The 22,599-nt window shown below is 41.6% G+C and overlaps 2 protein-coding genes and 1 long non-coding RNA gene across 7 annotated transcripts in view; 2 read left to right on the top strand and 1 right to left on the bottom strand.

Moving 5' to 3' along the window:
• Positions 1-13,924, top strand: part of DPYSL5 (dihydropyrimidinase like 5) — a 65,863-nt gene extending 51,939 nt beyond the window's left edge. The window contains exons 10-13 of the mRNA XM_014067879.2: positions 1,914-2,056; positions 5,435-5,642; positions 8,461-8,629; positions 12,071-13,924. Of these exons, the coding sequence (XP_013923354.2) occupies positions 1,914-2,056; positions 5,435-5,642; positions 8,461-8,629; positions 12,071-12,156 (606 nt within the window). The 3' untranslated portion in view covers positions 12,157-13,924. The remainder of the gene's footprint in view (positions 1-1,913; positions 2,057-5,434; positions 5,643-8,460; positions 8,630-12,070) is intronic.
• Positions 13,925-15,435: 1,511 nt separating this feature from the next.
• Positions 15,436-22,062, bottom strand: LOC148044899 (uncharacterized). Of its 4 annotated transcripts, none has more exons than XR_015697128.1 (5): positions 21,946-22,062; positions 20,757-20,934; positions 17,496-17,622; positions 16,605-16,797; positions 15,436-15,590 (listed from the first exon to the last, which is right to left on the bottom strand). It is a non-coding gene; the product is annotated as an uncharacterized LOC148044899 (long non-coding RNA). The 4 variants fall into 4 exon arrangements; XR_015697126.1 differs by having other exon boundaries at positions 20,757-20,939; positions 21,946-22,056; XR_015697127.1 differs by having other exon boundaries at positions 20,768-20,939; positions 21,946-22,056.
• Positions 22,063-22,218: 156 nt separating this feature from the next.
• MAPRE3 (microtubule associated protein RP/EB family member 3) overlaps positions 22,219-22,599 on the top strand; it is a 36,939-nt gene continuing 36,558 nt past the window's right edge. For both annotated transcript variants that reach the window (XM_014067873.2, XM_014067874.2), the window contains exon 1: positions 22,219-22,395. In XM_014067873.2, coding sequence (XP_013923348.2) covers positions 22,238-22,395 — 158 coding nt within the window. In that variant the 5' untranslated portion in view covers positions 22,219-22,237. The remainder of the gene's footprint in view (positions 22,396-22,599) is intronic.

Here is a 22,599-nt window from a genome sequence, read left to right as displayed (position 1 = left end):
GTGAAAAAGAGCCATTTTGGTTGTGGCCCTCTTATTGTGGAATATCTTCCATAGAAAGTATCTCTGAAGCTAAACTGTAGCCTTTGGAACATTATGTGAACATACCTTCCTAGGACTTCACATATTCAAAAATCACAGTATATTTTGTGGTTTTATGGTCATCTTTAAGATCTATGATAGTTAACTTGCAATATACATTCTTCCTTATAGAACTGGAAGTGAAAATGTCCTGGAGACCAAGAGTCCTAAAGGAGAAAAGTTGAACTATTTGTTAGAACGCTAATAAATTTGTTAGATTTTTGCACACAGGTCCTCTAAGATTCTATATGGCTTTGGTAAGGATTTATTTCATTCTTTTTCTGGGACTTCTCCAAATCTGATTTGTGTTGCTCAAATGACTCTCTCCCTCTCTTTCTATGCTTCCTGAAATTGTTTCTTATTCCATTCTCCCTCTCTGGAGTGGTTTTTTTTTTGTGGGCCTTAGTTACAGCTACACACATATATTTAATGCTCAGCCTCCATTTTTATCTTGATAATATATTCCTCCCAAGGGCTCTCAGTTGGCAAGCTCTGGTTGCTTCACTCTTAGAGCAGATAAGTTGCTTTGTAAATAGAGTAGGCAATGGCTAAATTCCTGTTCTCTAATTTAAGGGGGAAAAATACATTGAGTTGTGAATGGGAGTTACTCCAGGAAATGAAGAATAATCAGGTGCTGTTATCTTGTGCTTCGGTTTCCCAAGGAAATTCTCTGTGTTCAAAAGAAGCCTGTATAGGATAATTACCGTACATTGCTTTCTTTTCTTTCTGTTAGTTGAGCAGGCAGCCAATTACCATATGAAAAAGGTATCTTCTATGTGTCTGAGGGGCTTTCATACATTACTGAAAGTTGAAATAATTTTAATCATGAATACATGCCAACACCTATTAAGAATGATAATGCTATTTTGAGTGTTTATTATTGGATTTTCTTTTGCTACTAGATTTATTTGTTACTGCTTTTGTTTATATTTTCATTCATTCCTTCATTCACTGATACTCTGCCTTTTCTCTGATAGCTTAAGTGGCTTATATAAGTGGTTTTTTCCCCCAATTTTTTTCAATACAAACCTGAGAAGTAGTCAGGCTGAAAAAATGATTGGTCCAAAAATTAGAAGGGAGCTCTGTGGTCCAAGTTGTACTTTGCAACCACTATACTCTTTGTAATATTATTAAAGAAAATAATATTTTCTTTTATTGGCAATCACCCAAGAGTGTTTTGGCTGATTCCAAATGCATTCAATAAATAATTGCTATTTTTTATTTTTTTATTTAATTGCTATTTATTTCTTATCGTATAGCAGAAACCTACCTAGTGTTTCTAGGCCATTCTTCTATGGCTTCCTACTTTCCACCACAAGTACAATCTTCAAAGCCATTTGTCCCCAATGGGCATAAGAACAATTGCTGTCAAGTTGATATTTTCAAATCTGTTCTTTGGTCACAATCTTCATGAAAAGGCAGCTCCCTGTAACTATTACTACTATTATTAAATTTATTTGCCATCCATATTCACAGTCTGAGGCAAATGAGTGGCTTCTGTGGCCTTATACTTGCACCCTTGCATATCATTTTATCATCCAAATTAAAAGCTGGGCTTTAGTAAAAGAAAAGAAAACTCGGCATTTGAGGAAAAACTAAACTGCAAATGAACAATAAGCGATGGTTCATATAAGAGAGTAAGCAAGAAATTGTTGTTCCTACCGGTATATGGTGATGACTTGTAAAGATATACTCTGTGCCTGCAATCCAATTTTCCTTCCCCCCCCCCAGACTATAGTCCTTTATCCAAACCAAATTCTTCAACAATACCACTCTATGATTTCTAAAATTCATCCTGAGCAGGAACTGAATCTTCTGACTCTGCTCCATTGCAGGTAGGGGGCAAGATGGATGAGAACCGCTTTGTTGCAATCACCAGCTCTAATGCGGCCAAGATCTACAACCTGTACCCTCGCAAGGGCCGCATCATTCCTGGAGCCGATGCAGATGTAGTTGTGTGGGATCCTGAGGCCACCAAGTAAGCACTGGGGAAGATGGGATTGGGAGGAGAGGAATTTGCAGTATCCTTCCCCTGCCACGGCCACCAAGCCACGCCCACAGAACCGGTATTTTAAAAAAAATAGAATTTCATCACTGCACCAAACCTCTCTTTTTCTCTATCTAGCAGTCATCCAGACTCTTGATCTGGCAGCCCTAAACCTGCTGGTACTATCCATTGGCAAGACAGTGCCCTCACTGCTGCCATTCCTCCCTGAATGTGATTTTTGTGTATAAGCCTTGGCATCAGAACAAACCTAGTGACTTCTCTCACGACTAATGTTGGGATGTCCCGCATCTGGAATTTGCACAGAGATTTCTTGTTAGGACTCTGGCTAATCTCCATTCCCTCCCCCCTCTGGGGCCAGCCAGAGTGGGGAGGGAATTTACCAGTTCTCTGAACTATTCAAAATTTCCGCTACCATTTCTCCAGAACTGCTGGATTTCACCCCTGGTTTGTTAGCTTTTTTGCTGTCCTTCCAATTCAGTGTTTCTCAACTTTGACAGTTTTCAGATGTGTGGAAAATGGCTGGGGAAATCAGGTTGTCTGCCATGTTTATACCCTGTTTCCGCTCTCACTAGCCTTAATCCATTGTGCAGGATAAGATGTTTAGGTTGCTGTATGGGGAGATGTTGCCTTGGAGCAGGCCACAGTCATGATTGTTTTTTTTTAAACAGTGAAAATCCAGGTGGAGCCCTTTGTGCCAGGGACCCCAAGGTGACTGCAACTCCTGACTTAACTCTATTTATACCACTGGAAATATCCAAGGGTATAAATGGATAGATAGTTGGGACCCTGTAGCTAGTCCTGCTAACTGCCATGTAAGCTATTGGGACAGAGGACATTAACTACAGTATCTAAATATTGATCAAATGATCAAACTGTCCATAATTTCATTAACCAACGTACTGTATATCCCACTTTTCATTCAAGAATTCAAGGTAGCATACATAATGCTCCATCTCCTGATCCCTCCCCCCCACAATAACAGTCTTGTGAGGAAGGGTTAGCTGGAAAAAAAAGTGACTGGTGTGAAGTCACTCAACAAGTTTCTGTGGCTGAGAATGGACTAACACCTGGATCTAACCGGTGACAATCCAGCACTTTAATTACCACATCACATTGTCATGTGAGCACAGGATCTTAATACTATTTGCTAGATAACAAAACCATAAAGCCACAGGAAAAAAATGCTACCTCATCCTCTCAAAGGCAGAGCCTGTTGGCAGAATATTTGCCCTCAAGGCAACCTTATAGCTTAGCATTAGGTAAGACCAAATGCCATAAATATTTGAATCGGGGTTTCTATGCAGAATGCAAAAACCAATCCTATGTCAATCTAATCACTAGACAAGAAGACTCCCCAATCAATAGAACAGGGGACTGGCACAGCAAAAGACTATCAACTATATGGCATAAATTTAAAACTATTTTACTGAAAACTTTTGTATAACATTTCTTATTCTAAAACAATCCCTAAGTAGTTTAATCCATTTAATGTTTCCAGGATTTAGCTGCAGATAGAATGGAATTTTAATCCATATTCCAGTAACAGTCAAAATAAAGCCAGAAACCTGTGATTCTTCCACATGAATTAGTCCAGTGTCAAAGATGATGTTTCAATAGGTTAGGCCAGGCTGCTTATTTGCAAAAAGCAGAAAACTGTCAGGCTAGATTAATGATGATGCTAGATTATGGAGCCATTAAATGAAGTTTCTTCTTTGAGGTACTCCATTTGACAGAATTGCTGGCTATTTTTTTCCAGGTAGATACTGCATTTATTTATCTATTTATTTGTTATACCATTTGCTCCTTAAATTAAGATGTATACAATGGCTTTCATGAGAATAACATGTAAAACCAATAAATGCTGTTAAAGAAAGATATCTTTTATACTATTTATTGGTTTTACATGTTATTCTCATAAATAAATCTGAATCTGAATCTAAATAAATAAATAATAATATCATAAATAAATCTAAATAAGAGTAAATAATAGGATTAAGTTGCAAGTGTTATATTTACTTAGACTTAAGCCCTGTTATATCATCTGGTGGGGCTTTATTCTAAATTTGCAGCAGTCAGTATAATCTAAATTTAAGGACTGTGAATAAAAAAAGAAATATTCAGCATGATCATAATGGAAGTAAGCTCTATGTGCAGAGATGGATGGGCTCACGAAATAAGTAAAAGAGGAAGACGAATCTGAATACTATTCCGTATGGGATTTATTGTACAATTGGCTAGAGGAAAGGAGGGGAAAAGCAGCTAAGCCATCTAAACTTTCAACTGAACTGATTAATTGTGTTGTATAGGCATAGCCACTTCCTGATTTATAAGTTCTCAGGACAAATGGTGTTAAAGGTTGACCCCTTGAAATTCACTAGATGTTTAAGTCAATAGAAAGGAAGGTCAAATTTTGGTTCCCTGAATTTCCTGAAACCAGCAAGCTTATATTAAGATATTAAGAATCTTCTCAGATGTTTAGTGGTTTTTAAGAAACGAAGCAAGACTTGTACTTCTTTGACAAAAAAAAAATGTTCTATTTCTTTATCTGTAGTTTCATCCTGCGCCTTTCTCCAATACATAGTAGATATTGCAAAGATGTCACCTCCTCTCAGAAAGAACATGCTTAAGAGATACATTAGTAAGGTCTTAAGACTATCTTTGTTCAGAGAGCCTGTCAAATATGTCCTGCTTCACAAGTCTCCTTTCCATAAAGCACAATAAAAATATGATATATGCTATATATTATAGTATAATATATACTATATATATATATATATATATATATATATATATATATATATATATATATATATATATATATATATATATATATATATATATATATATATATATATATATACACCATATAATACAGTATAGTATAAAATCTATATATTACATTATATAGATTTTATAGGTAAACTCTTTTCCCAAGCTTTCTTGCCCTCACTCTCTGATTATTTGAGAGAGGAGGGGAAGGTTGAGTTGGGCTCCCTTCAATGATATTGAAGATGTTGGGAGCAGTGTTACATCTTTTAACAACTCAGATTATGTGAGTTTTGGAAAATTAGAAAGGAAAAAGAAGTTTCCAGAAAATTACTGGGATCAGTTATTGTTTTTTATTTTGAATTCCCTTTGGCCTCATTTTGACTTTGTTCGTTGATTTATAATCATTAAGCATTGGAGTGGTTCTACCCTTATGCTTTGAAATCAACTAAGGTTGATCGACAGCCTCCCTTTTCTTTTGAGTTAGGAGATCCTAGAAATGGAAAAGACCAGATGCTGTCAGTGCTAAGATTACCATCTGCCAATTCCCTGCAGATCTCACTGCTCTTTGCTCTTTCCCAGGACCATCTCAGCCAGTACCCAGGTCCAGGGTGGTGATGTGAACCTGTATGAAAACATGCGCTGCCATGGGGTGCCACTGGTTACTATAAGCCACGGGCGTGTCGTCTACGAGAATGGAGTCTTTATGTGTGCTGAAGGCACTGGGAAGTTCTGCCCTCTCCGCTCCTTTCCAGACTCTGTGTACAAGAAACTGGTGCAACGAGAAAAGGTACCAAAGGGGACAAGCAAAAAGGCAGGCGGGAGACATGGGACTAAGTGGGGGTTGGGAGGGATTTCCCTGTACTGCTTATCCCAGTGTTTCTCAACCTTGGCAACTTTACGCCCTGTGGACTTCAACTCCCAGAATCCCCCAGCCAGCACAGCTGGCTGGGGAATTCTAGGAGTTGAAGGTCCACAGGACGTAAAGTCGCCAAGGTTGAGAAACACTGGCTTATTCCTTTTCCATGAGTTCACCCTGTCTGGTAGCAAATCAGCCACTCAGCATGAGAGAAGAGCAACAATATGAAAAGTTGGCGCAGAAAAGTGCCCGGTGAATAAAGACGTCATTACAAAAATGATCTGAGGACCATTATCCCCTTAGCATAGTGAACAGTTGTAAGAGAAAACGAGGTAAGGGTTGCAAAACAAGGCCATATATGTACAGTAAAGGCATAGCGATGGAGCAATATAATTACTCATAAAAATATGATAAAAAGGATCAGTTTATATGGTCAACATCCAGTTTCCCACAGTAGCCAACCAGATAACTTCAAGGGGACCACAACAGTACACAACTGCAGTTATATCTACCCAGGGTTGAGATTCTACTGGTTCGGACCAGTTCGGGCGAATCGGTAGCTCCAACTATCAGCTGGGAGTGAACCGGTTCGTTCCGATGATGGAGTGCGCCCCCGCGCCTGCCTCTGCACTTAATTCACCTTTATCTTCTTAGCTGAGTTGCGCAGCAGAGTGGATTGCTGCACCTCAGCTGTTTTCCTCCCAAAATATACTTTTTCTCAAAACTGCATGTGCACGCAGCGCACGATCACCGAACCGGTTGTTAAACCGGTAGAATCCCATCATTGCATCTACCAGATCATGTCCCCCAACAAATGCTTCTTGGAGGCAAGTTGACCCTAACACTGGTAGTAATCCATAACACATAAACATTACACATTACAATCCGTAACATATTAGTAGCTAAATCATCTGCGAATTATTCAACAGAACCCAAAGCACTTCTCGCTGCTAAGGAAAGTAGGAATGGTTTGGGGGAAAGCAGAAATGGTTGAGCAGAGCAAGTTCTTCACAATGAGGAGGGCTCTGTTTAGAGAAGTACTATGGATATTGGTTTTTGGAACAGTAATTTATGTTAGGAAAATGGGGGTGAAAATAACCATTTGGAGGGATGGGTTTGTGTGCATCCCACTGGAGTTTCTCATTTTCTGAACAGCTGCAGAAAATTACCTCAAGGGATTAAAAAAATATATAGTCTTCTTCCTACAAAAAGAAAATTAGCCATGACTAGATTTTAATGCTTAATGTTAAAGTTTAATGTTAGTGAGTTGATAGAAATAGAGGGAAAGAGAGAAGAGGAATTCACTAGGTACTTGCTAAGCAGAAGGAGGACTCAAGAGGAGGAAGAGATTTCACTGGGAGGGATGACTTACATCCTCAGAAGGTCAGAGGGTAGATGGGCATGATTGGTGTGGTGCCCCTTGGTTCCAGTATCAGTATTTATTCAAATAAGATGCAAGCTTCTAAGCATTATTAGAGTTTCTGAAACCCCTCTGATTGCCCAGGTGAGAGGGCAGAGTTCCCTGCCCTGTGGTTCTACTCCTTCAAACACAGAGCTAAAAGCCACTGCCCTTCCAGAATTCGGGTGCTCTGAAATGCAATGAAGAGATCCAAAAGATGAGGCTGTGCAACGCAGAACAAATGATCACAGAGAGGGAAAAGAGAGGGAACTCTCAGCCTTCTTTTTCCTGGTCACCCCTTTTTCCACCACATAAAATTAGAGAAGAGGAAGTGAGGAGAGATACCATATTTTTTGGAATATTAAGATGCACTGGAGTATAAGACGCACCAAGATTTTGAAGAAGTAAATTTTTAAAAAGTGTTTGCATTCTGCAGGCCTCCCAAACCCTCTGCATGCCTCATTTTTTGTGAAAAATGGGGCATGCAGAGTTTGAGAGGCCTGCAAAGTGCTCCCAGGGGCACCAAAATGGCAGTGCATAGCCTTTAGGAGGCTTCCAGAGTACTCCTGGGAGCTGAGGAGGGCAAAAACGAGCAAAAAACGGCCCCGTAAAGCCCCCAGGAATACTCTGGAAGCCTCCTAAAGGTTATGCACTGCCATTTGGGTGAAGAAGGCGGGGTTTCGGGAGGCCAGAAATGCTGTATTCGGTGTATAAGACGCAACCAGATATTCACCCTCTCTTTTGGGGGGAAAAGGTGCATCTTATACTCTGAAAAATATGGTATATTGGGAATAAGAGATGTTTATTTTGGAAAATAATTATTGTCAATTGATTGTTATCACCAGAGGGATGGGCTTTAATTAATTTTGTGCTTCTATAAGCTGCCCGAAGTACTGTGAATTGGGCGGCCATATAAATTTTCTTCATAAATAAAAATAAGATAAAACCCAGGTAAAAGTGAGAGATCTTAAAGAAAAAATATGTCAGAGGAAGCTAGCATAGATCCTGTCATCATGGTAGTGCTTGTTTCCTGCAACTCAGCAGAATGTCCTCTCCAACTGAAACCCATCCCAAAAGCTATCGGGCATGTGCAAGATCCAGCTGACTAAGTCAGATCCTGGCCAAAGGCAGCTGGCTTCTAACATTCATCCAGCCAAAGAGGGCCTGGCTGGGCCATTTGCTCACACTTGTCTTAACCCCACCATCCACTCCCAAAGATTAATCTGGATTTCTCACCCTAGGTGTCTTAACTCCTTAAGGCCTGGCTCTCCAAAGATTATGAGTTTCCACAGATAGTATTTTGGGGAGGGCCAAAGCTGACTTTTATTTTGTGTATTTTTTTTTAATTAGAGCTTAAAGTTTAAAGGCGTGGACCGCACCCCATATCTGGGGGACGTAGCCATGATTGTGCACGCTGGGAAAAAAGAGACGGGGACACCACTTGCAGACACCCCCACTCGGCCGGTCACAAGACATGGGGGCATGAGGGACCTCCACGAGTCCGGCTTCAGCCTTTCCGGTAAGGAGGGGGCTGGAGCAAGTCTTCTTTGGGGTGGATAGCAAAATGGCAGACCCTGCCCACCCTTCATGCTCCTCTGACTCAGGTTGCCAGCATTACTCTCTTCCTCCTCTATGTCTTTGCCTTGTGTATTATTTGCTTCCTCCTCGCTCCCCGTATTCACAGGGCTACTTTCTAAGTCCTTCCTTAGAAGAATTGACTGATTTTATACAGTCAATTCTGTATAAAATCTGGTACTTATGGGATCAGACTTCCCTGTTAGGACTGGGAACTGCTCCTGAGGGCCCCCTCTCCCACTTCATCCTTCATGCCTTTGCTTCTAAACAGCTATCTCCCATTCTGATTTACTTTGATGCCTGCACTGCTTGTTTCTAGTCCCGTCTTGACTTTTTTTTTTAGAGAATGTGTGATGCTTTTCATGGGCGGAAGGGGGTGGGGGATGACCTCTATTGTATATTGGAAAAAAGAGACAAGAAGGAGGCTTGGAAGTCCAAGCGGAAGATGATGTGTGTCAAAGAGGAAAAGGCAGAAATAAAATTAGTTGACTACAACTATCTGTAGGGAGATTGAATCAAGAGCTTGAGAAAGAATAGTCTCTTGGAGTATTTTGGCAGCATTAAAATAGCAAGTTAGGTTGCATGTTTTTTTGCATAAAGTATTTCTTAGCAACCTTCCAAGGCCATGGTCACATTGTCTGCTAGCAGCAGCCGAAATGGGGTCGAAGAGTTTGTGGATCCACCAGTCACCAAGTCCAGCTATTGTGTGAACCAGCTGTAAATGTATTTGGTTGCAGCGTAGTACCTTACACAAAGATACCAATTTTGCTAATTTAGGATTGATGGTATTGTGTGAACCCAGCCAAAAAATTCAGGAAAACTTATTCCAATGCTCTATTGTGGTGCAATGGTTAGAATGCAGCATTGCAGGCTAACTGCTCTCTGCCAGGAGTTGGATCCTGACTGGCTCAAGGTTGACTCAGCCTTCCATCCTTCCGAGGTCGGTAAAATGAGGAGACAGATTGCACCTACCAGCTCCAGGGGAAAAGGTAGCTGAAGTGAAATCAGCACAGCCACCAGCTGTGGGCACTGAAGGGCGGAATAGCATCAGCTTTGGGGAAAGCCCTTTCTTTCAATCCTCCTTGGAAGCCAGATGGTCCAGTCTGGCAAGTCTGGATTTATCATCTGTAATGGAAAGCAAAGATGTAGTTTGTGCTCATTATAAATGGATCTTCCCAAACGTTATGGCTGCAGTCTTATTTTAGTTAGCCATGTCTCGGAAAGCTTAATAACTGAGTGCATCACACGATACTAATTACACAAAAGGAAGAAACTGCTTTTGCTAAAAGACTAAAGACTCCCACTCTTCCAGCTCAGTTCTTTGCTGATTTCATCTATGTACTTCCTTTGCTAACTATGTAAAAAAAATATTAGTTTTTTCCCCAGGATGTTTTCAATTTTTGAAAAGCTTGGGATTTTTGATGGAGTCCTATCCAAGCTCTTAATAGATCTGAGCTTATTTGGTTTTTTTCATAACAATCAATATTGTTTACATGTTGCTACTGTATCCCATTTCTTGTTATAGTCCAACAAAAATCTCCTCTCTAAAGCTGCTATTTATATTACATAAAAACTTCCCATTAATATTTAACTGAAATGTAAATTGCTTCCAAGATGTAGTCCCTAGGTAGGCCAGAAAAGATAATCAAGTTTATCCTTCACCATCACTTAGATTATGGCCACTGTTCAGGTTTCCTCTTGTTCTTTATACAAAATAAAATGTTCAGGTTAACTATTTGCAACATGCTGCTCTCGGCGCCTATTAGATTTTAGCGCATCTCTTTCTCTTCCAGATGGCACCTTTATTTATTTATCAAATTTATATGGCTGCCCATCTCACGTGAAATGACTCTGGGTGGTGTACAATAAAACCATCAATTAAAAACGTTCTGCAAACCAGTTAAAACAAATAATAACAATTAAACCAATCAAAACAATAAACACAGATAAAACAAGACTGCAGGCAGAAAAATGTAAACAATAAAATGTAGACAACATGCAGGATCAGTATACCAGGAGTCCCCAGGCTTGCTGGGAAAAAAAAACATTTTGAAGGATTTCTGTAAGGCCATAAGGGTTGGGCTGATCTAACCTCAGGAGAGATGATGTTCCAGAAGGCAGGTGCTGCAGCAGAATAGGCTCTAGGACCCATCTGATGGGAGGTCTTTCACTGATGGGATTCAGCAGCCCCCCCTGCTGTACCTGATGGGATGGATGGATGGGAGGGGCAGGTGCATCAGGAGGGAGCAGGCAGCTGAGCTTGCAGTTAAAATGCCCTTGTCCTCTTCCTCAGGCCCAATAGATTCTTATTCCCAGAATAAAGAAAGACTGTGCCCTAGGCATCTCCATCAGATCTGCACCAAGTCTGGTATCCAACTGGGAGCAAATCTCAGCCATTTTGTCTGATGGAGGCTCTGAAAATTCCTTCACTCAATCTTGCAGATTAATCTCTGGGTTCTCCTTTTCCAGAAGGGTCCAAGCTCACCCAAAACAAGGCCCCTCGACAGCAATCTGCAAACACAATGAGGGCAGAGAAATGTTTTGTTTCACTGCTTCTACCACCGCAAGATAGAGGCCTTTATCCCTGTTTGGTTGAATTCAATGTCCTGCAGTGGTTCTTTAGCCTTGTCTTCTCCCATTTAGTTTCCCTCAGCTCCCTCATAAACCACAGAGAGCAATGGGATCCATGGGAAGAAGAGATGTCATAGGTACAAATCCAATCCATGGCCAAAAACACCTTCTCATTCCAAGCAGTACTCAGTTGGATAGTGCAGTAGACTGTTAGGACAGCCCCTGGCTTCCTCCGGAACCTTTCTGGATCCATAAGTCAGCCAGGAGGAACTGTTCCAATGGCTACTCCCTCTCCACAGCAGGAGGGCAGCACCAGAAAATCTAATGGTTACCAGGGCATGCTCTGACCACAGCAAGAGAATCATAGAGAGCTCCTCCAATTCCAGATCACTCCATGTATATTACTTACAATACCTTCTTTATGAATCTGGGGGAGGGGGAATATGGGTTCTACTCTACAGAACTGGAAATTCCACAGTCAAGCATTGTGGACTTTCACAAAACTTTATGAATGATAAGGTTAAGGAACTCTATGAATTCTCTCTTCATGGATCACAGGAAGGAGCATCTGCTCTGTAAAGCTAATCTGAAAGACCGGCAACCCTTTCATTCACACATGTCCTATTTTGCTTTCTACTGAAGATAAAATCAAATAAATAATTTTATTAAAAATTTAATTATAAATGCAGGTGATTTTTCTCCGGGTCTTTGTAGTGGCCCTGTAGGGACAGGGAGAATAGGATGTGGTTTCTCCTTGCCAATTTGCTTTTGACCCTGCACCTTCTCTGTTTCCTTTTTTTTTTTTTTGCCACAGGTTCTCAAATCGATGACCATGTTCCAAAGCGAGCTTCGGCCCGGATTCTCGCTCCCCCCGGAGGCAGGTCTAGTGGCATTTGGTAGCTGCCCTCCAGACTTGTCCCCCAACTAAGGACACCATCTCCACCCCCACTTGCCTGGCTGCCACCAACACCCTGCAAGCTCATGGCAGCCACACTTTTCACCGGAGCCACTGACACGGGCAAGCGCTCTGCTGCCTGCACCCAATGCCGTGCCCTGCGGAGCCACCTGCTCCCCTCTGGGAATGAGACGACAGGGCCCTCTCCCTCTCCTCACCCCACAGCTGCACTAAGTGCTGGGTGATGCACCGAGGGAGGACCTGCCTTTGTTCCTAGAAAAGGTGGGAGCTCCCCCAAGTACTGTGGGGGAAGAGGGGGCAGCCCTGGGGAGGGGACAGGGCCAAGGGGGCCTGTCTGTGCCGCTTCCTTTCTGTTTTGCACGTTGGGTTTTTGGATAAGTGACATTTTGACTTGTTTGTGCATCACGTGGAAAAAAAAATACTGAAATAAAGGTGCTTTGTGTGCTAGCAGTAGGATAGAAGGGGGAGGTGTGTGGGCCAGGCTAGGGTGGGGCTCAGCTGGGTTGGAGGACAGAGGTCCCCATTCAGGCATTGTACTTACTGTGCAAGGGAAGAGGGTCAGCCAAGATTTACCCAAGGGTAGACAAACCTCCTTTACCTCTATTGTCTCACAGGACAATGTCGCTAATAATTATGAGCTTCTACCCCTTTGTTTGGGTTTGCTACATATTCTCAACTGAAAGCTCTCAAGAGGACTGTATAAAAGATGGCCAGGTTCAAATGATACCCCTTTCTTCTGTATACCAAGTAAAAATGAATGTTGGGCACACACTCAGTTATAGGAGAAAGAGCTGTCCTCCTGGCTCCTGTACGATAATACAGTCTACAGTTAGAATGGGAGGAGGGGTAGTAGCCAAGAAGTTTTGTCTTGCTCTTCCCATTGGCCTATGTCAAACAGCAACTGTCTTCATGGCTCATTCTTTGTAGCTTTTTCTTTTCTTTTAAAGTACTGGAATATCCCGAAGCTTTTCTATTCCCAATCTCTTAGACGTCTCTGTCTAAGGAGAGCCCTTGTCCTGTCCAAGTGTATCAGCCTCTTGACCATAATCCTAGCCCCTACTGCCTGGAGGTAGGGTGAAAGAGCAGCAGAACCTAGTTGCCCTGTCCCTTTAGTGCCTCTTCTCATCTTGCAAAGGAGGAGCTACCAGAGCAGAGTTTGATTCCCATCAGCACTGTCAACACAAAGGGATTGGTGTGGGTTGGCTGAATCAGCTTCTCCATCCACTCAAACCAGCCACCTTCTTTACTCTGAGTTTGGGCATAAACGATTCCTTTAATTCTCAGTGAGACAAGAGTGTTTCTCCTTTCCATGTTGAGGGATGGAGGGATTTCCTGTCTGAGCTATTCACTGGCCTTTCAAGCCAGAGGGTATCTTGAGAGAAGCATGTGTGCTCTGAAACCTCCTTCCAATCCTCTCCCACCCTGATGGTGCTAACCTTCCCACCTGGCTGACTGTTGGGGCTCATGAAGCCTCCCTTTCCCCACCCTCGGCCCATTAATGCCTTCCTCTGAAATAGCGTGAAATGTGAACTGTTCCTTGTGCACTTTTCCCTCAATAGTTGGTACCCATAGGTATATGAAGCTGGGTGGCCAGGCGTGACGGAGTCCTCAGCTCCCAGGATCGCGATGGAGGACTCGGCTTGTGAATGCAGCCAGCCCTGCCCTGTTACATGTTGGAATAGTCTTGTAATGACTGTTTTAGCACCTGCAGTGCATATGTTTCCTCATTAAAGATTGTTCTCATGTTACAAAGCTTTTGGGTCTGTGCTTCAGAACCAGTCTTTTGGCATCGTAGGGAAGGAGAAGATGAGCCTCAACGTGGAAACCATGCACCTGACATTTAGTAGTTCGAAGGAGAATTAAAAAAGAAAAATATGTTTAATGACTACATAAATGGTTCACCACTGCCTTCCACCAGAATGTTCTTCCCAATATAGCCTAGGTTCCTAGAATCTCCTGCTGGTGGTCTCCCATCCAAGTAATAACCAGGTCTGAGCTCCCTTAGCATTTGGGAGTGAATTGGTAAGTGCTGCAAGTTCTGGTGCCTTAATATTGATGTAGCTTAAGCATATAATTACTGAAGCATCAGCTATAGCAACCTGCTCAAATCTTGGAATTGTTTAAAACTGCCTTCAACAAAGGCTCAAAAAAACAATCAAAACAGGTATCCTGTTTCCCCCAAAATAAGACTTCCCGGATAATAAACCCAATCGGACTTTTGAGCGCATGCGCTAAAATAAGCCCTCCCTGAAAATATTGCAAAACAGCAGCAGCCATGAGGTGACCATGCTCCCTGCCTCCTGCACCTCAAAAATAATAAGACCTCCCCAAAAATAAGGCCAAGTACTTATTTCGGGGGGGGAATAAGACCCTGTCTTATTTTTGGAGAAACATGGTACTTTTTTCTAAGAACGGTGAATCACCACTAACACAGTACCACAATCTAGACTACATTCAAGCAGTAGTGAATCAAGAGGAAAACTTCTTGATACTAATTTAAAATTGGGTGGGCACATGTGGTAAATGGTAATATTTCATGCCGTTTAGAATTCTATAAATATATTTCCATCTTAATTTCTGTTATTCTCTCATACACATATAGAGGCAGATCTTTTGCCAGCCTGAAAGCTCTCTTGTCAATCTAGTATTGCCAGTTTCTCAGCTTGTCCAATTAAATCCAGAATATTTTATCAATACTAGACTGGGGAAATGATTCTTAAACCAGATTCTCTACACATCCATACTCCAACACTGATTTACAGTCTCATGCAGATATTGGCTCCAGCCCTCTGCCCAAGTATATCTTAATGTGGAAAATTCCTTAGGATGTGGAAATTCTGACCATTTGATTCATAATTATCAATTCCCAGGCTGGACAATGACTTCCTTGATTGCTTGGCATTTTTCAAGCATTCCCCTCAGAAAATAACTAACGTTCCCATCTGGGATTGCCATGTAGTGATGGCCTTGGAAGGGGACTTGACCCCCCTGCCCAGGTAAATAATAAGGTGAAAATTGATCATGGGTTTGCAACTAACCCTCAGTCCTCTCAAACGGAAGAGACAAGATAGTTTCTTCTCAAGGAGGAAAGCTTGTAGCAAGGCACATTATAAGTTTCTGCCTTAATGCAGTCTCAGAAAATCTCACAACAGTGCTTTTTATAATCTCATGGCGCCCCAGACACCTGGGAACAAAGAATTGCATTCCACACATTGAGTCAAATTGCGCAAGTGCCTTTGAAATTGAGTGATTTCAAGCAGAGAGCAGAAGCTGATCACCTTTATAATCCGAAATGCGCGCACACACACACCCCACACAAGTATATGTAGCTTGTCCTGTAAAAAGGTTGCTGTTCCTTTCACTGGCTCTACTTTGGTCTGATGAATTCAGTAGGACGTTCTTTTCTATGGTTCATTTCCTAGAGAGAAAACACAGCATTTATAACTGTTCATCCTTTTATCTTTTCTGCTCTTAGAAGATCATACATAGAGCGTCTCCTTCCATGATATGAACTCTGATAGAATGGGAGACCTTAGTGGATGAGGCATCAGTTGTATGCTTTCTCAAGCCATGCTCTCAAAATATGATCAGAATAGCATAATTAAGAGTCTGGCTTGTTCTGAAATAGAACTATAAAAGAAAACACATATGCGCAAAACATCAAAAAGTCCTCTAAGCAGATCCAAGTGAGAGCGTGTAGCTAAACTATTCATTAATAATTGGAAGTTAAGAGTCTGTTTCCGTGACTAGAATACCTCAGAGACATAACGGTCTCAGTCCTATGGGTACTGCCTCTTTGGGATTGAAAGGCGTGATATTTCTTTCACTTTCTCTTCTTTTTCCTTAGGTTTAAAATTCACTGGTTCTGCTGTTACGATGAAATATTCTGGAGTCCCAAGGGCAGACCAAGGCAGTAAAACTCTGAACTATCTATGTTGTGCTACACTAAGCATAAGATCTCTATACAATTGGTCTATGTGGATCTCTACCTTCCATCACCATACAGTAAACACTCCCCCACCTCCAATTTTAAATGTTCTTATTTCTCCACCATAAAATGACAATATGGCTGTGGTCACACAAAATATTTAACCTAGATTACTGAATTAATCAATTTTCTGACAGCATACAACACAATAAACTATAATCTAATCAAATAATACATGTACACACTAAGACAGACAAAGATCCAAAGTTAATACTAACCAAACTGCGTATTTATATTAATTTTAATTAAATCCATGCCCCGCCTATCTCGCCACCAAGTAACATACTATGTGAATGTGCCCACCGCTTTATACATTCAGGTTTTATACTATGCAAAACAAAGACTGCGAAATGGAAAATTCAAAGAAACATAAATAAGAAAACAAAAGAAGAATTCAGAGGTATACTCATTCATTCACATATTTTTGTACTTCTTAAGGCCTACCCTGATTAGTGCTCTCTGTGTTTGGACAGTTAAAGCTTGCCGGTCTGGGTAGGTCTTGTTAATGAACTTTTTCTATCCTTCCTTTCTATATTTTCAGCCAAGCAACTGGGTAGATACTCAGCACTGGTATTTTCAGTTTCCCCATAAGGCTCCTGGTGTAGGATTACTCCATCTCATTCTATGAATTCAGCCACTGTAGAGAATAGAGAAATGGCCTTGAGAGACAGGAGGAAGATTTACCCCCATCTTATCAAATTCTTAGGAGGCAGGGGCTTGGCAGCACAAGAAAACAACAACCAAGAGCTTAATAGCCACCCATCAACTCCCCAATATACATTTAAAAAGCTACACACAACAGGCACCATATAAATACACAGGAAACAGCCCAACGCACACAGAGAAGTTCCCTAAGGATGGGCTCCAACATGAGAGGAGACAAAACCTTTGGTCCCAGTGACTGACACAGGCTGGCTCCTGCAACATTATCCTGGGTCACACATATTTGCTTTCATATGTTATAGGAGGAAGAGCTGCTGCTAAGGCAAAAGCCAGATAAAAAGAATCTTAAGTTTGGGGCAAAACTGTAGTATGCATAAAAAATCCAGACAAGCCCTTCCTTAGTTCACACGAAAACAGTGGGACTCTGCTGACACATTCAAATTTGCAACATTCTGTTAGTATAACTTTATCCTGTTGCCAGAGAAGTTGGCTGACACTGAACTTTGATTTGAGTGTCTCAAACCTGGCTCTATGCCATGTTTGACCTTCCCGTTTCCCTCCAACTTGAGTTCAGAGAAGTGACAGTCTAGCAGCTTAGTTGTATATGCTTGTGTTGTAACCAGAGACATTTGTGTTAGCCTGTCATTCAGGAAATACTTATTTTACACTCACCCTTCACAATCATCATGAGAAGTCACTAAATAACAGCATTTTTCTTTTGTCCATTGTTTCTCCTTCAATAAAGTGGATGAGCATAAAACATACCTCTCCGAAATCAGATTGCTTCAGGGGCTTCTTCCTGAGTATGAAAAGAAGTAGATGTGTTCAGCATGGGAACGACGATAATCCTACACCATTATCAGCCCTGGCATTTCTTCAAAGTAAAATAGCAATAGCAATAAGACTTATATACCACTTCACAATGTTTTACAGCCGCCTCTAAGCGGTTTACAGAGTCAGCCTATTGCCCCCAACAATCTGGCTCCTCATTTTATCCACTTCGGAAGGATGGAAGGCTGAGTCAGCCTTGAGCCTGGTGAGATTTGAACTGCCAAATTGCAGGCAGCCGGCAGGCAGCAGAAGTAGCCTGCGGTACTGCACACTATACAGTGTGCCACAACGACTTTTATGTGCAATATTAGGATTGATTATCAGGATATTATCAGGACGTTTTATCAGGATTAGCCTATGAACGTTACAAGTACCCAATGACCATCAATGATAGCAAAGAAGTACATAAAACTTAGGATGTTTTGGTCCCATCTGCTTGGTCATCTAGATATTTGTAAATGGGGAATGACAACCCTAATAAAACATCACAGCGACTTCATGCAAACTTGGAAAGTCCATCAGCTTTTGGTGTAGCCAATATATTTGCCTCCAAACTTAATAGTCGGGTTAACTTTATCTCCATGAAGCAAGCATATTTCTCAGCATTTGGTCTCATTGATCCCTCAAACGACATTAACGTAATTTTGCCAGCTCATTTATGAACATCAAGCAACCTCCTTGCATTTTTGTTGCTGCTGTAACTTTTTCTCTAATAACGGAGTTCACCTCTGTTTTGAATGCTGTGGCCACGTTATGCACTCTCTGTAAACTGTAGGCTTTGGACTGCAAACCTGACTCCTCTCTTGCAACACCTTAAAGTAGCTTCATGCTTTCCCAAGATCCTGCAGCAACTATAGAAGGAAACTGTTTGAGCTCAGGACCAGATGCATCTGTGCATATGTTTTAGACAGTGTAATGTTTGTGTTCCTTCATACTCGGCAGCACCATTTGTAGACTGAATCCAAACAATTCCACAGTGTTGGTAAGTTATACTCAGATCTCTTGTTCAAGAAAGAGAGAAACAGGCTGATATACACCACTTCTGTGTATTCTTTCAAACGGAGATGTTTAAGGTTAAATGTTTTCCTGGTATCTCAAAATATTGATGGGAAACCATGCCCGAGGACATGCAAGATTGTAGAGAAAACACACACATTCTTCCTGTTCAAATTGGTGTAGATAGGCAAAAAGAGAGGATTGCAGTTGCCTTCCAAGTCCTAATGAAGAGAATGCTTTAATCTTCTACTACAGATATTTAATGATGCACTACCTGGGTTAGATAAGAACCAGGCTTTGATTTTTAATACTGCCCTTCTGTTCGATTTTGTTTTGCCGTGCTTCTTGGTGGTAAAAGGGACAGGAAGAGGTGGCCTAAGGGATGAATATTCTGCTTTTCCTAAGAATTTTCCTAAGACTTCTATAGAAATATGGAATATATATATTTTAAATGTTTGTAATTTATCTTAAATTATGTAGGAGTCTGTGAGTATGGCCACACAATATTTTTATTCTGCTTGTTTCCTCTTTTTGCTGCCTTCTCATTAATTATCTTTCTGGTTATTTCCTATAGTGTTTTATCTCAATGTGTTCTTTAAACAAAAGCAAAACATAAAAGATAACACATTGGATTTTAGGAAGTAGAAATAAATATAGGCACCCAACTAATGGAGGAATCCTAGGATGCATTTGAATGAAGAGGATGGACCCGGTTTGTTAGCCCAATTTTGTCAACTAGCTTTTTGACTTCTGCCTGAGTTTTGCATTCATTTGTGGGATTAGGGGATAAAAGGCAGGGAGACCGTGGGTAAGTCCACAACCTCCAACTCTTTCTCCTCTTAGTAACATTGGAAACAACACAGGTCCTTCCTAAAAAAGAACTGAATCTGGTCATTTCTGTTCTTTTGTAATTTGAGCTCTGAGATATGGAGCTGGGCAAGCAGGGTGGGTTTATACACAACTGTTTAGAACTAAAAACCTAGCTAGTTGCCCTGCTCACTTGAAACACAGAGCCATGGGAACCCTGAATAAGAGTGGAGGAGACAGTCATACTATCTATACTTCTGGAAACAGAAATTGTGAGACCTATTATAACATAAGGTAAGGTGACCAGACTTTCGTGTAATCTTGCAATGTTCAATGATCTTCTAGTAGCAGTTTTGAAGAAAAGAAAGCTTAAGGTGGATTTCATCCCTTCTTTAGCAGCAGTGTAAATTTTTGTTATATACTTTAATATTATTGCCAATTGTGTGTATGAGAGAGGCAGGGGACACTCATGGGAAGTGATCATACAAGTCCCTACGGTTTTGTTAATAAGATTTCAGAAGCGGTTTGCATTGCCTTCTTTGTAGGGTTCAGAGAAAGTGACTGGACCAAGGTCACCCAGCTAGCTTTGTGCTTAAAGTGGGTCTTGAACTCACAGTCTCCCAATTTATAGTCTGGTGCCTTGACAATTGTACCAAACTGGCTCTCTTGTTATTGACTTCCGTCCAAAGGTTCTTGCAATTCCTTCCAATATGTCTCATCCACTAATGTCACAAACATTTTTCCTCCTCAGCTGACATAATTCTAAAAAAGCTGCACTGCACTGAACTCCAGATTGTCCTTCCTCATGCTCTGCCGGCTTTATTACCTTTGTTTATAGCTTTCTAATCACTGTGAATTTGCCTATGCATAACTTAATTAGAAAAGGTTCAAAACTATGAACTTTGTTCCAGATTTCAGACTTGGCACTGGGGCTTATAATGGCAAATAATGTCAACAAGAAAATAAGCCTCTGTGAGGTGTTAAAGCTCTTTGCCTTCCCCGCACAAATAGCCACATCCCATCTTTGAACTGGAAACAGTTTACAGTTGGTCCTCAACTTACAATCATATATTTTGTGATCAAAACCAAGTTACGATGGCAATGAAAAAAGAGACTCATGACTGGTTCTCACACAACCATTGTAGTGTCCTTGTGGTCATATGATCAAAATTCAAGCACTTGGCAACTGGTATCTATTGCGACCTTCCCGATCAATGGGGAAAGTCAGAATAATGTAATTCTCATGTGATTCACTTAACAACTAAGGCAAAAAAGATGGTAAAATTGGGTGCAACTCACTTAATAACTACCTCAATTAGAAATGGAATTCTATCCTAATTGTGGTGGTAAATCAAGGACTACCTGTACCAGCCTTGATAATTCTCTTTCTGAATATGAAATTGGTGGTCCTTCCAGCATTGGCTTCCAGTGAAATGGTTAATATAAAATCCCTTGTTGTCTTTCTCAACCAAGGCAACTGTCCTGTCCAAAAAGAAAAAAAGGTTAACAGGATTAGATTAGCATGACTTCACAAATATCTGAATAATTTATAAAAACTTTTCTTATTTTATCATGGTTTATGATGTAATACATCAGTCTTCAACAAGATACATTCCAGATGTTTTGGGACGACACTTCCCAGAGTTTGTAAGGCAATCAGGTAGGAGTTATTCTATCCCGGCATAGGTATGCAACATAGGTTTCTACAATTGTTTTTTTAAAAGGCAAAAAATGTGAGCTATCTTGTCAAAAGACTTTTAACAGAGGGGAATGTCATGAAACATCATCATCATAACCATCCCATGGCTTTTATGAACATCCACCTTTTTGCCGATGTCTAAGGTGGCCGAGCGTCAACTTGTTTTCCTCTTGTTTCTATCTTCAGCCATGCATGGGTCTTGTTTTGCTCTTACCAAGTTTGAAATGACATCTCTTAATGCCACTTTTTCCATTTTCAGGGACAGAACATTAGCTGACATTCCTTTAGGCTGCGAGCAATTTTTCTTTAATGTTTGTAGGTCAGTGGCTGGTGCTTCCAAAAGAGGTCTCCCTTTGGCAGCCAAAAAGATATTGCAGATGTCATGGTGTACTAAGCCTAAATCAAGACATGTCTTTGGACAGCATTTCACAACTTATAAGATGAACTGAACATGATTTCAGTAAAATTTACTTATGTACAGAAGCATACAGTATACAGAAGTATTTTGTCTATTGCATTACGATGTCCATTGAGGTGCAATGAACTAAAATCTCTCAAACTGAGGATTTACAATCTCCAAGAAGGCTTTTAACTATTGTTGAATTGAGTACGTATCTTCCAATAAGATAATAGTTTCACGGTTACAAAGTCTGGAAGCATTTTATTTTTAAAAAAAATAGATGGTGTCGGGAGTACGAAACTCCCAAGTTCTCTGTATTTTATTGATTTTTTAAATCCGTGGAAAACCCGCTAAAGCGCAAGAGAAGAGGAGGCTCGGAAGCCATCTACCGAAAAGAGGTGGATACAGAAGACACGAGTGGGTTCGTCCTGTGGGCAAGAGCTCACTGGATGGAGCTTGCCACAGCCGGGATGGCGATTTCCCTCGATCTGTCAAGAGACACTGCGCGAAGAGGTGGGCACTGTGAGGCAGCGTGTAGGCGGGACTTCTCCCGCCTCGGTTGTCATGGGAGCAGCAGCAAATCACTCGCGGTCTCCCCCCCCCTTGTGGTTGCTATGACAGCGGGAAGGGCGGGGTTGAAGATGAGGCCTAGCCATCCTGTGCTTGGTTAGGGGGCGGCGCATGCGTGGGAGCCTCCTCCCCCTCCCCGCAAAGCCGACCCGGTCGGTGCGGACTCGGAGGAGGAGCCGCCGCCGCCTCTGCTATCGTAAGAAGTCAGGCCGGTCGGCGGGAGGGCAAAGACGGAGCCAGCCAGCCGCCGTTGCCGCGCCGGCACCGCCGTGAGTGAAGGGAAGGCGGTTGGGGAGGGCAGAAGAAACAAGAGGGAGCCCCTTTCCCCGCCGCCTGCGGGCATCGGGGAGGCGGAAAGTGCCCCGTCACGGTCCCTCTCCGCTTGATGGGGGGACCCTTTGCGGTCCCCTTTCCCGAAGGGCCACCGCTGCGGGGGTCTTCCCTAGAGCGCAGGCAGATCGGGGCAAAGGGTG

The sequence above is a fragment of the Thamnophis sirtalis genome, unplaced genomic scaffold, assembly GCF_051295495.1.
Source record: "Thamnophis sirtalis isolate CommonGarterSnake01/CBP01778 unplaced genomic scaffold, rThaSir2_p1.2 scaffold_6, whole genome shotgun sequence".
Classification (NCBI taxonomy): domain Eukaryota; kingdom Metazoa; phylum Chordata; class Lepidosauria; order Squamata; family Natricidae; genus Thamnophis; species Thamnophis sirtalis.
Note: the sequence above shows the minus strand (reverse complement) of the source record. Positions and strands in the feature narration are given on the sequence as shown.